Consider the following 17,591-nt stretch of genomic DNA (forward strand, 5'->3'; position numbering starts at 1 on the left):
ACTTAGGCAGAAGTCTGATTTAGTGGTATAAGCCCTGGAATTAAAATGACGAATGCGAGACGTCTCACCCCAAAACACATTCGCCCCAAAAAGGTTCACCCAATACACAATACATACCACGACCAGTTCGCCCCAATTGACTCACTGTGTAACGTTGCCGAAGTGTGCATGCGACCAATGCCAATCAATACGATCAATCATAACCGTTCCGTCACGGAGATCATTGTAGCATGATTGTAAGCTCAAATCAAAGTATTCTAGCCAGAATACTTTGCTCAAATAGAATACGCAATTTCTCGCTGTGAAACTCGCTTTTTAGTGCTTCTCTCGTTGATTTTCAACCACGGAAATCTACTGCTGTGCCGGGAAACATGCCACTTCGAACCTCTCCACTTCCGTTACACGCCAATTCAATTACACTACACTCCCGTGCACTTTCGTCCCCATTTTTATACCGCGGGTATTGGGGCTGTTGTTGACTGTTTCCTGGTCGATTGCTTGAAGCCCGGCGTGTATATTATAGTATTTAAAGCAAATGGTATGCTGATTGCTGATGGACTGAAGATTGGTACTCGTAACAAAACCATAATGCACGATGATACGCCCGTGTTGCAAAATAAATTTTTGATGTCACACTTTATTAGCTTATATTTTCATTAACAATAATTAATTTAATACATGTGTATGTCTGAAATTTAGGCCTTGATTATGTATTTTTTATATAATATTAAATCCTCGTGTACTTTATTTTACATAACAATATTATGCTTTCACGAACAAAGGATTTATCTCATTTTACAAATCATGTTAACTTCATATTTTGTATGATATAATAAGTAGTGTTAAACATGTAAATTACTTATCGCCAGTATGGCTATGTAATAATTTACATATTTAGGTATGGCAAAACAAAACATTATATAAAAAAAATTTTAAAAAAATTATTTTACCGACTCAAACTCAGTTAAAATAAGTTTGTGATGTTCAAAACTTTCAAAACTTGCAGTCCTATAAACATATTAAATAATGAAACTATTAATACTGAAAATATTTGGCAAATTTTTCAAAGACAAATGAGCACAACTAGCAAAACAAACGCCAGCAGCAGCTTTGAGATATTTTGTGGGTTCCGTGCTGTGCACTGACTTTTTGCCCCGCGTGTTAGCGGCGGATTATTTGCTGCCACTTACACGAAAACGCCGGGTGTGATATGTGTTCAATCAACGGTTCCGTGCACCAAGCACACAAAAGTACTAGAACACACAACGGCGTACCTTGCTTGACAAGTCCCCGGGCCCGCGTCCGCGTGCTTTACACACTGATGTACGATCGATTGCTTGACAAGTCCCCGGGTCAAGTAGTCTGCTCTCAATTTGATTAAGACCCCGAGAATTACGGGCCGTGTTTTGTGTTTGCAACGAAGGCGTGGGAGGCAGTGCCGCGAAGAAGACAAATCCAATTATTTTGTTTGTAAAACTGGTTAATCAAAGATATAAATCTAAATTAATTATATATCTTTAATTAAAATACAATTATTTTGATTATATAATTTTGTATTTTTATATCAGATACATTTATAAAGGACATACTTCTCTAATATAAATGTATTTTTACAATTTTGATAATTGTGATTGACAGTTATTATGATTCATTTTGTTTTTCTTAATTTCTGCAACTTGCCTGTCAATAGGCGTGTTTCTATTGGGACCATTTACCAGTAAAGAGAAAGGGATTAATTCTTCCTGGACTATCATGATTTATAAATCCTCTTGCTCAAAGGGATAGGTGGGATATATGTCCCTGTTTTTTATACATTTAGTTTTCTTGTTTGATCTCATTCTGCATAAGACGAACTCAGTTTCATCCCATTCAAACTTGCTCAAACTGTTAATCAATGTAATTTGTCAGTTGAGTATACCCGTAATAATTGTTCATCGAGTGGTTACTTATTTTATTGAATTCATACTAAAATATGAGAAAACACATGACACAGACAACAAAGGTACCATATTGCGCCAATTCACCAATTCAAACATCTATAGTTTATTTTTGGTAACAAAGGACCACTTCGTATAGGCCTAACTTCCAAATCTGGGTGTTTGATATACCTAGATTTGGAAGGCGGGTGTGCACATTATTTATTATTTAAATTTGATTATTTAAATTTGATTTAAGGCCCCCTCCGGTTGTTACTGATAATAGTCATTATCAAAATATACATTCTAATGTTAACGTTATTATATATAGGCTATGTAATATGTTGCATTAATGGAAATGCTACTATTCAAGAATTTATCGGGGATTTTAAAAGCTCTTTAGACTATGCCATAGTCGAATTTTATTAAAAATATGTTATTATTAGTCAAGATGAACCCATTTCGTTGAACTCAAAATTATACTGATGTTTATTAAAATTAAAGTATTCAATAGTAAAATGGTCATAAAGAGTTAAAAATATCAGATGATTAGTGACAATAAAAGTAATTGAATGCAACGCTATCTTGCATAATTATAATGGCTCACTTTATAATACTGAACAATTCTGATTTTGGAATCTACCAGTTTATTGATAGCGAACCCCGAAAATCCGACTATGGACTTTGAATTTTAAGCAGAACTTTACCCGGGACTTTGCTCTCTAAAAACACACTGTCAAGCATACTTGTTTATCAGTCCATTAACCACAAGTTCGGATTTATGCGCGCAAAAGTAACATTTTCCAATTCCGCGCTCAATTATTTTGTTCAATACTGTTGATGAAGGTGTGCGTTATGTAACTTGGGGGTGGAGCCCGGGGGGTGGAGGGGTGTATATTTTAAAAATAGTTGTTTTTAAAAGGTTTAGTATGCCTACAACGTCAGAAATCCCATTCTTGCATGAAAAGTATACATACCGGATACATTACCATGCATGAAGATATAATAATGTGTCATACATGCTGCATGCACTGGAAGACACCATTATCATGAGTAGGCCTAATGTTTGAGTATATGGGTGACCGATCATGACGATGTGTGTTATGTGTGTGTGTGGGGGGGGGTATAGGCCTACCGGGTGTGGTTGTATAGAGAACAACTAACCAAGCAAAGAAACAAAATTATTTGGGAAAGATTTTCCATTTCGAATTATTGGAGAAAGAAAACTCAAATTCAGATTTATGTGCGCAAAAGTAACATTTTCCATTTCCGCGCTCAATGTTTATACTGCTGAATGAAGGTGAACTTTATGTGGGTGTGCGTGTGGGCGGGGCGGGGCGGGGTGTGGAGGGGTGTTATTGTTAAACGTTTAGTATGGCGTCAAAAATCCCACTCCCTACATTAAAAGTATACAGTACCATGCATGATGATATACAGTAAGCCAAAAAAAATTAAGGTACCAGTTGTGTTCACCCCTGCATATCCTAAATAAAGACAAATATGTCAAAATTAAAACAAGCAGCCAATACCTGAACTCTGTAGCTCTAATTTAGGACCTTACTTGTTGAAATCGGTTGAGAATTAAAGAAACAGTGATCTAAAACCTAATGAAGAAACGAAATCAAAAGTTGCACTTTTGTGTTCTAGTCAATGAAAGCACGACGCAAATTTTAACGTGCTAATCAATGGAAGCACGGTGCCAATAGGGCATGCGACGAAGCAAACTGCAACTTTTAAATTGGCATCTTCCTTGGGTTTTTGGATAGTCATGTCTTTATTTCTTGCACAATGTCAACGTATGAGGTCTTAAATTTGAGCTAAAAGATGCGGCTATAGGCTGCTGGTTCCAATTATGACATATCTGTCTTTGTGTAGGATATACAGGGATGGACATAACTGGTACCTTAATTTTTTGGCTTACTGTAATAATGTATGTACGTTCAAACGCATGCTGCATGCACTGCAAGACACCATTAAATCTTTTGGCTGCCTGCAGATCTGAACATAATAGGACTTTCCCCACAAAATGGTCTTGGGAGCAAAAATTTGCCTTTTGCGTGAAAAAAAAAAGAAGGACATGTGGGTAAAGGGCGCGTTACTAATAATATTTTGGCAAAGGATAACCAAATTAAAATTTGACCGAAATCGTATTAATAGGCCTACTGGGCTTTAACCCGTTTTGCAAACAAAATCCCAACTTTTTCTTCTTCGCGTGCCTCCCGATATAGGCCTACGTCACAATTTCAAAAAACGGCCAATAATTCTCGGGGTAGTAAAAACATACTCGATAGGTAAGTATAAAAAACCCATATGGATGGAAAAGTACATGATCAAAAATAAAATGTTTTCATAACATAAACATAGTCAGCTCAACTGAATATCGGGGCTGAATCACATGGGTTTCTAAACAAATTCATAGCATTACACGTTTATAGCACCAGCCAAATTGTTACAAATACTCAACGTTTATTTAAAAACAGCACTGCACAGCTGACTGCATACTGTCTACTGAAAATACAAATTGTATTAGTTACGAACAATGGATTGTAAAACATGACAAATTCATAAATACATAAATACATTTTAATGGCATAAAATTCATAGAACACCGTCAAATTTGTTTAAATAAACAAATTAAACAACACAATGTAAAGTGATTCAATAATTTTATAATAATTAAGATATGATTAATATATACTAGTACTATTAATAATAATGATAGTTATTTTTTATTGTTATCATAAGAAAATAATAATAATACTATAATTTTTACTATAATATTAATTATTATTATATGAATAGGTCGTATTGATTATTCCATAATACATGAATATAAATGCAAACAATTGGAAGTTGTATTGATTGGCCATATGACCGCATGCACTGCACTCACAGCACTTTACAGTTTACACGGTGAGTCAATTGGGGCGAACTTGTCGTAGTATGTACGTGTATTGGGGCGAACTGGTCGCGGTATGTACGTGTATTGGGGCGAACTGGTAGTGGTATGTACTGGTGTGGGGCGAAACGTCCTGACACCAAAATGACCACGTAGTGATACATAACTGGGTGGAATATTTTCTAAAACAATGCAAAAATTCTTTAAATTATTTGCGAACCACGCAAAAGGGTAAACAAAATTGTTAGGATATAATGCAATATATTTCTTAATTCACATTTGATTCACAAGTTGACAAATATTTTTAAAGTTATGAACACCTATATTTTATTATTTATCACCAAACTCGATTGAAGAGTCTATGCAAAACATCATACTTTAAAAGTATGTGTTAAATTATGCTATACCGGGTGGAAAATATCCAATTGGCGTACCAAATATTGTTTGCCGCGCCCTCCTCTCGACCTGCCAAAAATTACTTGGGTTCCCAATTTGCCAAACTTAAAATGGTCTCGATATATGATGCGAGCTTAGGGAGCAGGAACAATTTGAATATTTGAACGTTTCTGTACTGTTTCCCTAAGCCTTTTTAGGGCGTGTTATAAAGGTGTGCCGTAAATATGTGCCAAAATTGCTTGCCTCCCCTCTCGGCCTGCCAAAAACTGCTTGCCCCTCGGCCTGCCAAAAATTCTTATCCCTCTCAATTTTACCCTCAGGGCTGATCATTTTTACACAGCTTTAGTAAAAATCCACTTTTTGGTCACCTGTACTACGATGCATAAACATTTACTGTTTTGCAAGCTTATGCTCGCAAGGTGCATGCAAACTAATGTAAGCCTATATGAGCTCGTACTAATACAGGAAGAAGCTTGCAAGGGAGAAGTGTATGCTCTTTTCGTAGGGGTGGGGATTTTCCAAATGCAGATCTTTTCAAGAGAATTTGTCATTCTTTATCCCCTCTGCAATTGATTTTTGGATCTGTTTTTGAGCAAATTTCAAAGAAAGTTCATGATTTTGGGGGTATATTTATCAAAATGTTTGAAAATTTTGGCCCAATTTGGGCGGGTTAGTGTAGTGGTCGGGGTTCAATTCCCTGCAGTGCCACATGTGAGTTTGGTTACCAATCCATGCTCGTACTCGCAGGTTTTTCTCCGGGTCGTCCGGTTTTCCTCCTGCATCTAAAATCGGACTTCTTCCCATATCCCTGTCCCGTCATATCCAGATGGCATCCCTTGAATTTAGTAGCCTCTGAGCACTATTGGGCTTAGCCTTGTTTCGGCCGAATGTTATATAAAAAAAACACAGACAAAGCAGACATTTTGCAGATTTATAAGGGGGGTGCGTCACCCCGGCCTGACATCACCCCTCCCTAATCATGACAGCTTTGGCAATCCAGGCGCGTATTTATAGTGCTGTTGTCTAATAGATTACATGCTTTTCATTGTCTTTACAGAAAGGAATCAACAACCCTGCCAGAGCAATCCCTGCACTAACGGGATGATGTGTTTCCAAGTTGGTGTCAATTACCTATGTAGCGGTAATCATTATTATTACTATTATTATTATTATTATTATTATTATTATTAGTGTTATTATTAGTGTTATTATTATTATTAAAGGTGTTTTATTGTTGTTGCTAAATTGACAACATGCAGCAGTTGTCACGTAAATTTTGCATGGCATGCGGTTTTCAGCATCTGCTCGGAAATGATGAGGGCCTTATTTTTATTATGTGTTGTTGTTTATTATTGTTATTACTATTTTTGGAATGAAAAATAATCATAATTTATTCAAGTGATAATATGTTTTCAGTGAATTTGACAATAATTTGCAGCTGATATGTGAGGACTGTCGAAAGATGTATTTAGTCATGTCTAAGGATGTGTAATGTATATAATGTATGTATAATTTGAACCTGGGGTGCGCGCGTGTGTGTATGCCAAGACGGTTTCCTCAGGCCCATAGGCGTAGATCCCGGGGATGGGGGATAAATCCCCCCAATATTTTGCCACGGGGTATGGTCCATACACTTATCCCCCCATGTTGACGCATGTATGTGTGTTTCTGACCAAATTAACCTCATATTTAGCCATTTTAGCCACAAAAGTGCCAAATTTTGTGCGCTTCGCGCGAATTTATTCCACTTTTGAACCATATTTCACCAATTTTGCTTCAATATGGCAAATGTTTTGGGCGCATTTGTACCATAAACTTTTTTTGTCACTTTTTTTTGTGCTGGATTCACATTACTTCAAGAAATTGTTTCCAACCCTATCCAATGTCAAAAAGAAATCTACGCTACTGCTCAGGCCCACGGTATTCTGTACAAACTGCCAATACCGATTCGGAGGCCAAACTGTCTCAACCACCCTGCTCTGTACCAGCGGACAGGTCTAGTCCTTCAAGAATGACCTCGGCTATGTGAGGGGGGGGGGGGCTCGGCGAAGCCGAACAACGAGGCTGAAGGCCGAGGATATATACATGTAGTTTTAAACTTCTCAAGCACAGAGTCATTCTTGAAGGACTAGTCAGGTCACGTCTGTTTACGTGACAAACAATACAGGTCAGTGAACTGTGTATAAGCAAAAAGCCCTCTAGATAATCAGACCTGGAAGTTACTTTTTTGTACCATCGATATGCAGCTGTCAATTATCATGCACAACGAGTCAGAATTACTGGGTTAAATCGGAAATAAAAATATAAAAACAAATCTAAATAACTCTACCACACATTTTGTTTTAAAAGGTAATAAAACAATCTATGAAAGAGATAATAGAGGTTATCCACTTTACTCATGTGTGAACAAAAGGCGCTGTTCCCGTAGTATTCTACATTCAAACAAATTCAATACATGACCTCGGAGTTACCTGCATGACTTTAGCGGGCTATTTTGAAACGTCATGGTTCCACACGCAGGTACTTCTTTTGAAAGTCCTAAACAAGGTATATCAGTCGCTGATAGGATATGCAGCTTATAGAGCACGGATAACCTCTATTACTTCGGAAAAGATGAGAAAAGACGTTTTTATTGCGGCGTCATCTGCTTTGAGATATGAGAATCACTTTTGTCAGCGCATCTGCGCATGTTCAGGATCCATTTCATTAATAAAATTACGTATTCATAGTCACCATTTTGTCTGGGCAAGACAGACTCTTTTACACTGTCCAGGCTTTGACACACGGTCCCGAGCTCATACTCTCCTCAGTTTTGCGATAGAAGTAGCGCCTCTCTTAATTTAGTGCTCTCAAGTTTGCTTTTGTGCTTTATCAAGAGTATCGCATATGAAAGTCCAATTTCAATCACGGTTGGGTAAGGGTACCATGCGTGAATATCTAGAAAAAATGATTCACGTTAAATAGGTCTTTTTAGGCACTGTACGTAATCCGTATACGCATCGTGCATAGGGTATCCGAAATACGGAAATCTGAGAAAAAGATGTCTTTTGCACAAACAAATCATATACGTATTTAGGGACTGTGGATTTAAAAAGAAGTCATAGTCCAGGTTTTCTGGCTAAAAACTCGTATCCTACAATTTTATTTAATATATAAATTGTCGTACAATTTTCGAATACTTGTGTAGGGGTAGCCTCAGTGGTCACACATGATACCCCCCTCCCCCATATCAATGACCATGGCCCCATGGCAATAAGACAACATAGCACAATTTGTGAGTTTGACAATATTTTAATATTGAAATCTTTATTGAAATTTGCTCAATTGTTTATGCAGTGTGTATGCGTATGTTTTGCAAAACAAGTTATATCTCAATATCAATTGCATTTTTTTGCAGACCAAGGCAGAAAGAAGCGTGACACAGAGGGTAAGTAACAGATCAATAAAAAGTTATACTATTTGCAATGATTGTATAGTGTGTTAAAATAAACAAATCAACTATTTCCACTTTTTTTTCTTTTTCCATCATCTAACAGACACACCACATTGCGGCCCCTACTGTGATTTGCTGGGTGGAATATGTGCTGATACGAATGACTTTGGCGACGCCTTTGAACCTGCATGCTTCTATCCTGCCTCTGCATTCACTGAAGATAGTAAGAATATTGTCTCTTTCTGAACTTAACTTCTTAGTTATGAAATGACGTGGATTCCATGTTGTCGTATCAACTCGTCCATCATCAACAGCTATCAACCTGATTCTAACCTGATTTGAAATGTGGTTAAATGTACTATTCAAGTATTCATTCCGGGAAATATGGGGCACTTCACTTCAAATATATTGCATGCATGTTTCACCCACCTCTCCAATTTTGATAGGGGACGCATTTCCATTGTTTAGTGCAAGTGTGCCAACTATTTTTTTCCTGGATTGTGGAATGTAGAACGCAAAGTCCAATAAGAATATTTGGTGCTGCTTTGGCGGAGATGTATAATAAAGAGCTATAAAGGTAAAGGTGTGGGAGCACTCAACTTCCATTTTGGTAGAAGTCTGTAAAACGCCGAACTTTTGATTTCCCGGCAAAATAGGGACTTTTGAATTGGAATTTTTTTTATAGAAACTTCAATTTTTTCCTCCAAATTTTGGTTAAAGAGCTCATTTCATTTGAGAGTTGTTGTCAAAGTGGAGCTAAAGAACCGGAACATGATCCTGAACTGGTGGTCTTCGCATACCGCCTTTACATGTCATCGTTTTTTAGACATGTTGCAATCTATTCTGCATGTTAAGAGATAGCAATAAACACGTAACATAAAAGCAGTTTTGCTGCAGGCCTTAAATTAACTAATATACCATTGAAATGTACTTATCAATAAATATCATCAAATTTATTTCAATTATTTTTCTTACAATTGATTTAATAGAGCACAATGAGCATAGTGACCCAGGCAGCGGTGAAGTGGACTATTACCAATCCTACTACGGATACTTATTTCTCTACATCTTGCTGACCATTATATGCCTTGTTGTGTGCATACAATCCTTTGTTGTATGCCGCCTTGTCACCAAACGTATTGGCGGCAACTTCAAATCTGAAAAGGCTGTTGATGAGAAGGATCTTTATTAGGCCAACAAATAGGTTTGTCTCTGGTCTGAAGGAATATTAAAAATCCAATTCATTTCATTTTATTTAAATTGTTTATTTCCAAGTCCTACACGTGGTACTTTGAACACCAATCAGGAGCAGCCGATGGATACCACAGGTTTTATGTATGTGAAATTTAATTTCGTATTCAATATTTCATTGTTTAAATCATGTTTTCAGAAAAAATACAATTTCAGGTAAATCCAATGCGCAGGATTTTGCCAATAAGCACGTCAGACCAAAGACAAACTATATATATTTTTATTTAACCTTAGGTATATAAAAATGCTGGGAAGATTCTTCCGGTATAAATATAAAAGTATAGAGCATAATCGCTATTGCTATAATTAAAATAAACGTTTTTGTTTCGCAGAAAAGCAAATAAAAGATGGAATTGTAATTAGTGTACTGCAGTGTAACCGAGCATTAATGCCCGAAATTTTCAACCAATAGATTCCACAAAATCTAGTACTAACATTCTCAGTTTTGTTCTTATACCACTTGTGACCTTTGACAAAATGCTGTCGAACCTTGACTGTGAGTGACAGCTGTATGAGGTATCTCTTTGATATTCCATTTGAAGCCCAGCCATTCAGCAAGTGAATGGATTATTGATTTTTTCTTAGACAGCATTGTTGTGAATTATGAGAATGTCATGTCCTGCACAAGTAAAGTTAATAGCTTGTTCACATGATAATGTTTTTCTTAACACTATGCTAATTTTATTCAATTATATGCTAACATTATGCTAATTATATGCAAAAAGTATTAAAATTTTATATTTTTCTTGATATTAGATTACTGAGATCTATTCTCTAATATAATATCGTGTCTTAAAATATGCTTATTTTTGAAGTACAAGGAAATTTGTAAACATTATACATGCTCTGTTGCACTGTAGGTAAAAGAGGCTAGGTCAAGAGTAAAATGTTGTGGTGCTCCAAGAGAATCAGGAGGATCATCCAGGAATGTGTTATTTTTGTTATTACTAACAATTGTTGCAATCTTCTCAATCAACTGTTCTTAAAAGAATATTTCATGATCTTTAGCATCCTCATTCCTAAAATTTCACTTGATTTCAATTTTGCAGAAATTGACAGAATGTTAATAATGGCACCATCAAGGCTCCCATGCAGCCCTCGCATCTCAGGGAGTTCTTCAAAGGCATGTCTAGAAATGTGTAATTCACTCCGACCATCCGACGGGCTTGCAACATGCAGCATGTTTTTATATTTCTACCAAAATTTTTAAAAAAAGTGCCTTCCCCAGGGATAATAAATACTAATACGTTTGTAAGAATAGGATAAAAGCTGCTTTAAAAAAAAGAAAGTAAAATCACCAATATTATATTTAAATGTATATTATATTAACACGCTGTGGTATATTACGCCTTTCACTAATGCACCACATCTTATTTGGTCCTATAGCACTATTGGTGCCCGGATAGGTACCGATGACTCGTTCTATCATACCCTGGTGATTATAATAAATATTATCAAATACATTATAAGGTTTAAACCTTTGATCACAACACACAAATTTACCTACCTGGAATTTTCATTCGACACTTCGACTTTCATCAGCAGACTGCCAACCTAATTTAGAGGTCAGCGACCTTTCGGACACTTGACCCCAAAATCGGGTCGTAGACTCTAGGTAGTTTATATCGGGCCGAAGTTTAAGTTGAAGTAACACCAAATATCCACACTGATTATCAGCGTATTCTCGACAATTTTTTGATACTTTAGCGCGAACACTCAGTGGGTTCTCAACTTCTGATTGGTTGATTGAATCACGTAATGACAAGCTAGGAAAGATTGACATCTCGTTCGCTAACCATGTCGTGTAGCATCGCGTGATGCTGACCTGACCTCGTTTTTTGCGTGATAAACAGGACGCGCACGACGTCAAGTGCTGAAGGTTTCTTTTTTAGGCCATTATGTTAACCCCTAAAATCCCAACAGAAAAAATCAAGCAATAATTGCCCCCAAAACAACATGTTTGGGCCAAAATAGGATCAAATTACTCTGGCCCACGAGTACGAAAAATCAGGCTGAAATAGTCTGAAATTGACATTTTTCGCGCGCTCCGCGACCAACTGTTCCAGTAATACCGACACACAATATGCTCTTCTGCCTTAAAAATTTAATGCTTTCGCCTCCACTGGTTAATGAGCGCGCTAATGAGAAGTCACGTACTTTGTGACAGTGGTTATTAGCCTGTTAAGATTTACTCGGGAGTCTGTACATGAGAGATATGATGATCTGTTACTAGTACTCGAGATAATAAAACACTTCTAGTAAATTAAATTTATGTCTTAATTGTCTTATGTTCTTGTACGTCTCTTAGATTTTCATAATAACCCTAAAATAATGGGTATGCAACAATATTGAAGCCCGTAAAATAGGTCCTAATTTATATAATTCTAAGTCTCATCAACAGAGGATGATTTTCAATCCCTTACTCTTTTTCATCGGGCATGCTGTCACAAAAGAACATATCTACATACACACACCCCCACACCCAACCCTAAGGCACACATTATGTCAACATGTCAGTGGTATACACGAATTTCAACATACAATGGTTTTCATGACCCGGGGTTTTCCTGATTTAAGTTTATACAGCTTCAGTGTGTTATCCAGACACGGGGGTTTCTCTTATAAAGAATTCAACGTTCAAGTAGCTACATCGCGTTTTACAGACCGACGGGTAAACAAAGAACTGATTTTTAAATGGGTTATGAAGACATGACCTTAATGAATTTAGAGAATGCACGGCGCATACCACCTGGTAGGAAGAAGGGACTAAAACCAACAGAATTTGTTTTAGCTTCATGTAACGTCTTGTTTTCTAGGTAGCCGTTCAGGGAAATACCGGTATGTCAATCATCATCAATACGACTCAATGGGCAATGACCTATTTTGATGTGTTACCTAGGTAATGGGCCATTCTAGGTGGTCTAAACTATTCTTTATTAGAGCTGTAATCACAGAAAGAACATTTTCATCGAAACTGGAGTATTTTTCTATTGTAATGCCTGTGGAGTTTTTTTTTACCTTCTACCGTTTTGCTCATACAGGGTGTCCCTGAAAGAACTAATTTTTTTGGGGCATTTTAACGCATAAACCAAACATAACTAAATAAGCGATATGGTTAAGGAATATATCAGCTATCAAATACTTCTTGAATTTTGACAATTAACCGCTCCGTTTTTGAAATAATAGCCTTTTACGATACTACCTCATTTGCAATCCGGTCCACGGAGTCAAATATCGTATCAATGACAATAGACGCCTCATGTGCTGATGATGCGCAGTGATTAGCAATCCGAATACAGATCATCGATTGATTATTGAATCTGTGGAAAGGTGTAAAAATGAGGGAGTTTTGTAAAATTCTTATATCTCAAGAAAGGCCTGGTTAGTTGTCAAAATTCAAAAAGTACGTGATAGCTGATTTATTTCTCTACCACACCAGGTGTTTAGTTATGTTTAGTTGTGGCCTTAAAATTCCCAAACAATTAAGTTTCTGACGATACAGTTCTTTCAGGGACACCCTGTAACTCCGCAACAATAAGGCGTAGGTATATGTAAAACTATATATTTTCTGAATCCTTGTGACAATAAGAATAATTTGGAATAGGTTTGGATAAAAGTGTAAATGTGTTTAATTTGACCCTGCATAAATTTTGACCTTAAATATCTCGAATTGCGCAGCTGGGTGACAATTTTACATCCCTCGGAATCTCATTTTGTACCACTCTTATCATAGAACAATCAACAAAGAAAAACACTTTAACTGGCAAAACCAACCTACCTTGCTCTGCCACCGAACTATTAGTTTTAACCTCTTTTTTGGTTTCTTATGAGACGAACGCGAAAAGACTCTAGTTCTTGTCATCTATAAAAGGAAACAGTGAGATGTGATGGGTTGCCATGGGTTGTGTGGTGAAATCACTACTGTATTGTTGAAATGTTACTAAAACATGAGTGGTGAAATGTTACTAAAAATGTGAGTCTAACACCTTTATTTTTCTAGGACTTGTACAAAAAGTACTATGTTAATAATTATTTTAATAATTTGGATTTTGTTGAAAGAGACCGTGAGAAAGTGACCCAATGCGTGAGACTCACGGCCAATGCGTGAGAGTTGACAGCTCTGACATTCGCAGGATGCTGTAAACGACTAAATTGCAAGAGTTGAAAATAGTTACCTGTACTTATTCTAATTCTGAAATGTTATTATCTTATAATTGTATAATGATTGTTATTGGATATTAGTAATTTGTGAATGAGTAAATGAATGAACGAACGACCGAACGAACAAGTAAATGAATATAATGAATAAATGATTGAATAAATGAATGAATGAGTGAGTGAATGAATGAATGAATGAATGAATGAATGAGTGAGTGAATGAATGATTTATTTTAATCATATTTATGCAGGGTAACCCAATTCAGCAAAATAGCTGGTCTAGCATTGAGCCCTGCTATACATTTTATACAAAACTTAAAAATGAACACTTATCAACATGCATATAATATAATTATACAACTATCAGATACAGATTAAAATACAAAAATATATACATTTAACGAAGTAAGTGATGTTCAAAATTTTAAGACTTGGATGTTTCCTTGAAAGAACAATGGAAAGTGCCATAATGCGTGCGCATACTGCCGGGCAATGACGTCACATGTCAAGTGGTCTATATCAAAAATGTGAAAAATATCAAATTTTAATAATTTGTCATAAAATTTGTATTATATCGTGAATTTCAATAAAATAATGAAAATTATTTGATATCAGAAAGACATTCTTCGTATTCAGAATGCAATTCGATATGTCTGATGTGCTCTCATGTCCCACAAAAAATACTGTCGAAACGCTCAAAACGCTCATTCCAGATTCCTTAAGACAAGGGGTACGTTATTTATGAAAAGAGGTACCGCTGGAATTTTATAATGAGCCACTTATTATGGATCACTGAAATTTCAGTGAAGTAAATGGATTTCTTGCCCCTATAATATACCAGTGTGTAGTTATTTTTTCAGAAAAATGCAAAATTAATCTCAAAATTTATCAGAGGGTGTAGTACCACCTTAATGCATCATCAACATTGTCAATTTTATCAATATCACTCCATGGTAGTTCAGAGATATCATTTATGAAACTTTGATCATCAAAATGTTTAAAACAGCCACAATTAATGGTTTTATGATGACTCATACTTGGCTTGGTTGTTCTTATAGTATAAATTAATTATGGTCGCTGATTGTTGCACCACATTCACTAAGAAGCTCATCTTTTGATGTAAAAAACAGATCAATAATGATCTTGCTGTGAGGTGCTCGAACCCCTACCGCACAGTGTCTTCGACCCTATATCTTCATGGCAGGAATCGCCATGGTAGGTTAAATCCACAGCCACGATTAGCCATTTGGTTCAAACCTTTAAAGCTCTTTTAAACTGATAATTAGTCGAGGGACATAACTAAGGCTACTCACAATAGCCGGGTAATCGATCTTGGTTGTGCGTGATTAAGCTTGTATACCCCATTGAGGTCAATGGTCATCGACTTTTATACTGCCTACAGTGAGTGCAGCTGTACTACACGCTGCACGCTGTAGTCCATAACAGGACCAACGCAATATAAAATGGTCAAATTTTGAGTTCAAAGCGCACGGCCAATTTTCAAAGCGCATTCTAGCGACTATCATATCTGTTCAACACGTATTTCCAAGTTTATGAGACCAAATCTGGTTTCTTGAAAAAAAAATCATGACGGGAGATATTCATCATTTTCTAACCCGGTATCAGAAGATTTTCGTCTGATATCAAAATCGTGCATAGCAATTCACGTGTATCTATCCCGTGTATTCATTTTAGTGTCCCTTCTGCACCAAATAATTATTAGCCAGGCGGTGTCGGTGTGTACCGTAGCGTTTGGGAATCGGTTTTCTCTCTTGTCTTGTTATGGGGGTGAGGTGGGGGTGGGGTGTAGGCCCGTCATTTACGAGGGTCATTCAAAAAGTTCTACCGCCGTCATCACATCTCTGTTATCTTATGTGTCAGGATATTGAAATTATACCCATAATTAAACAACTTATCTTTTGTAGCCAAGATCTCAGAGTTTATTCATGGGTAATTTCAACTTCCTGGCACGTAAGATAACAGAGCTAGAGATGTGATGATATGAGGTCGAACTTTTTGAATGACCCTCGTATTCACCTATATTCACCTGTATTCACCTGTCTTCTCGGGCTCTGATGGAGGCTATAAAAAAGCCTATAAAATGCCCACCTTAAACATCTAAATTACAGTATATGTTATCAAAAACAACATTTTAAAAGTATTTGCCGACGGAAAAGTATTTATCGACTGAAACGTTTACAACAATATCACAAAGTTGAACCAAATAGAGAATTTTGCTGCAAAGTCTGGAATTGTTTACCGCCTTTGCATTCAAATGACAGGAAGGCCACTTGCAGACTTCCTGTCTGCAATACTATTATGGAAACGCGGAAATTGTCACGTGCGTATTTATAAATACATATTGATAAATATTGTTAAGCATACTGATTATTCTGCAAAATCGTTTCAACGAGGACGAAGCAAATGCATTTACATAAGTAGCCTACTTGCAGCTACTTCGGTTCAAAGGTTAAAATACTTCCATGGTATATATTCACTCAGGTGTACCTGAGCGAAAAAGAAAAAGTAATTCAGATCATCTGACCACTGTCCGTTGCAGAACTAAACGCTACCAAGAAAGCCCAATACCCTATCTCACTAAACTGTACAATGACCAGCTAATGTGATCTTTTATCATTATTATCATGTGCAATATTATGAACAATTTTGATGCAAATGTGTTAATTCTCATCAATTTGTGGTACTCGTTTGAAATATGTATATTTTGATGTTTTTCACCTTGAATTTATGGAGTAAATGGTTTAAGTGGGGGTGTGTGAGTGGGTGTGTGATTGGGTGAGTTTGGTGGTTGTGCGTTTAGTGTTGCGGGTGTGGATCGGGGTGTTGGTGATGGTGTGTGAGTGTTTGTAAAGGGGGTGTGTTGGGTGTGTGTGAAGACGGGCGCTGTGAATGTGTTAGGAGTCTGAGTCGTAGTGTGGTGAGTTTACTGTTCGAAGCGTGAGTACATGAGTGTTGATAAAATGCTATCTTTTATGTCAATTTTAATGAATAATGTGTAAAATATGTTTATTATATTTTGTAAATATGTGGCAATTCAGTTTTTACTGCGAGTGCATATTAAGGGCTGGGGTATGAACGTTTGGACAGTATTTATTGTGGGACATTGTAGCACATCAGACATATCGAATTGCATTCTGAATGCGAAGAATGGCCTTCTGATATCAAATAATTTTCATTTTTTGAAATTCGCAATTTAATACACATTTTATGGCAAATCATTAAAAATTGATATTTTTGATAATTAACAGTACTTGAAGTAAACTTTATAAATCTGATGATTTATACTTAAAGTGTATGTAGGTGGGATGAAAAGCCGACGATCAATTGAAAATTTTGACCTTTCGTATTGAAGATATGGATTTTTTTTCCCAAAACACCCAAAAAAAATTAGGTCTTTTGGGGAAAAAATCCATATCTTCAATATGAAAGGTCAAAATTTTCAATTGACCGTCGGCTTTTCGTCCCTGCTACATACACTTTAAGAATATATCATTAGATTTATATAATTACTTCGAGG

At 36.4% G+C, this 17,591-nt stretch overlaps 1 protein-coding gene across 1 annotated transcript in view; it reads left to right on the top strand.

The window, feature by feature from the left end:
- LOC140169377 (hyalin-like) overlaps positions 1–12,163 on the top strand; it is a 28,448-nt gene extending 16,285 nt beyond the window's left edge. The window contains exons 4-7 of the mRNA XM_072192634.1: positions 6,269–6,352; positions 8,609–8,638; positions 8,748–8,867; positions 9,634–12,163. Coding sequence (XP_072048735.1) covers positions 6,269–6,352; positions 8,609–8,638; positions 8,748–8,867; positions 9,634–9,836 — 437 coding nt within the window. The 3' untranslated portion in view covers positions 9,837–12,163. The remainder of the gene's footprint in view (positions 1–6,268; positions 6,353–8,608; positions 8,639–8,747; positions 8,868–9,633) is intronic.
- The last annotated feature ends 5,428 nt before the right edge of the window (positions 12,164–17,591 follow it).

This window comes from Amphiura filiformis, chromosome 14 (genome assembly GCF_039555335.1).
Source record: "Amphiura filiformis chromosome 14, Afil_fr2py, whole genome shotgun sequence".
In the NCBI taxonomy this organism is placed as follows: Eukaryota; Metazoa; Echinodermata; class Ophiuroidea; order Amphilepidida; family Amphiuridae; genus Amphiura; species Amphiura filiformis.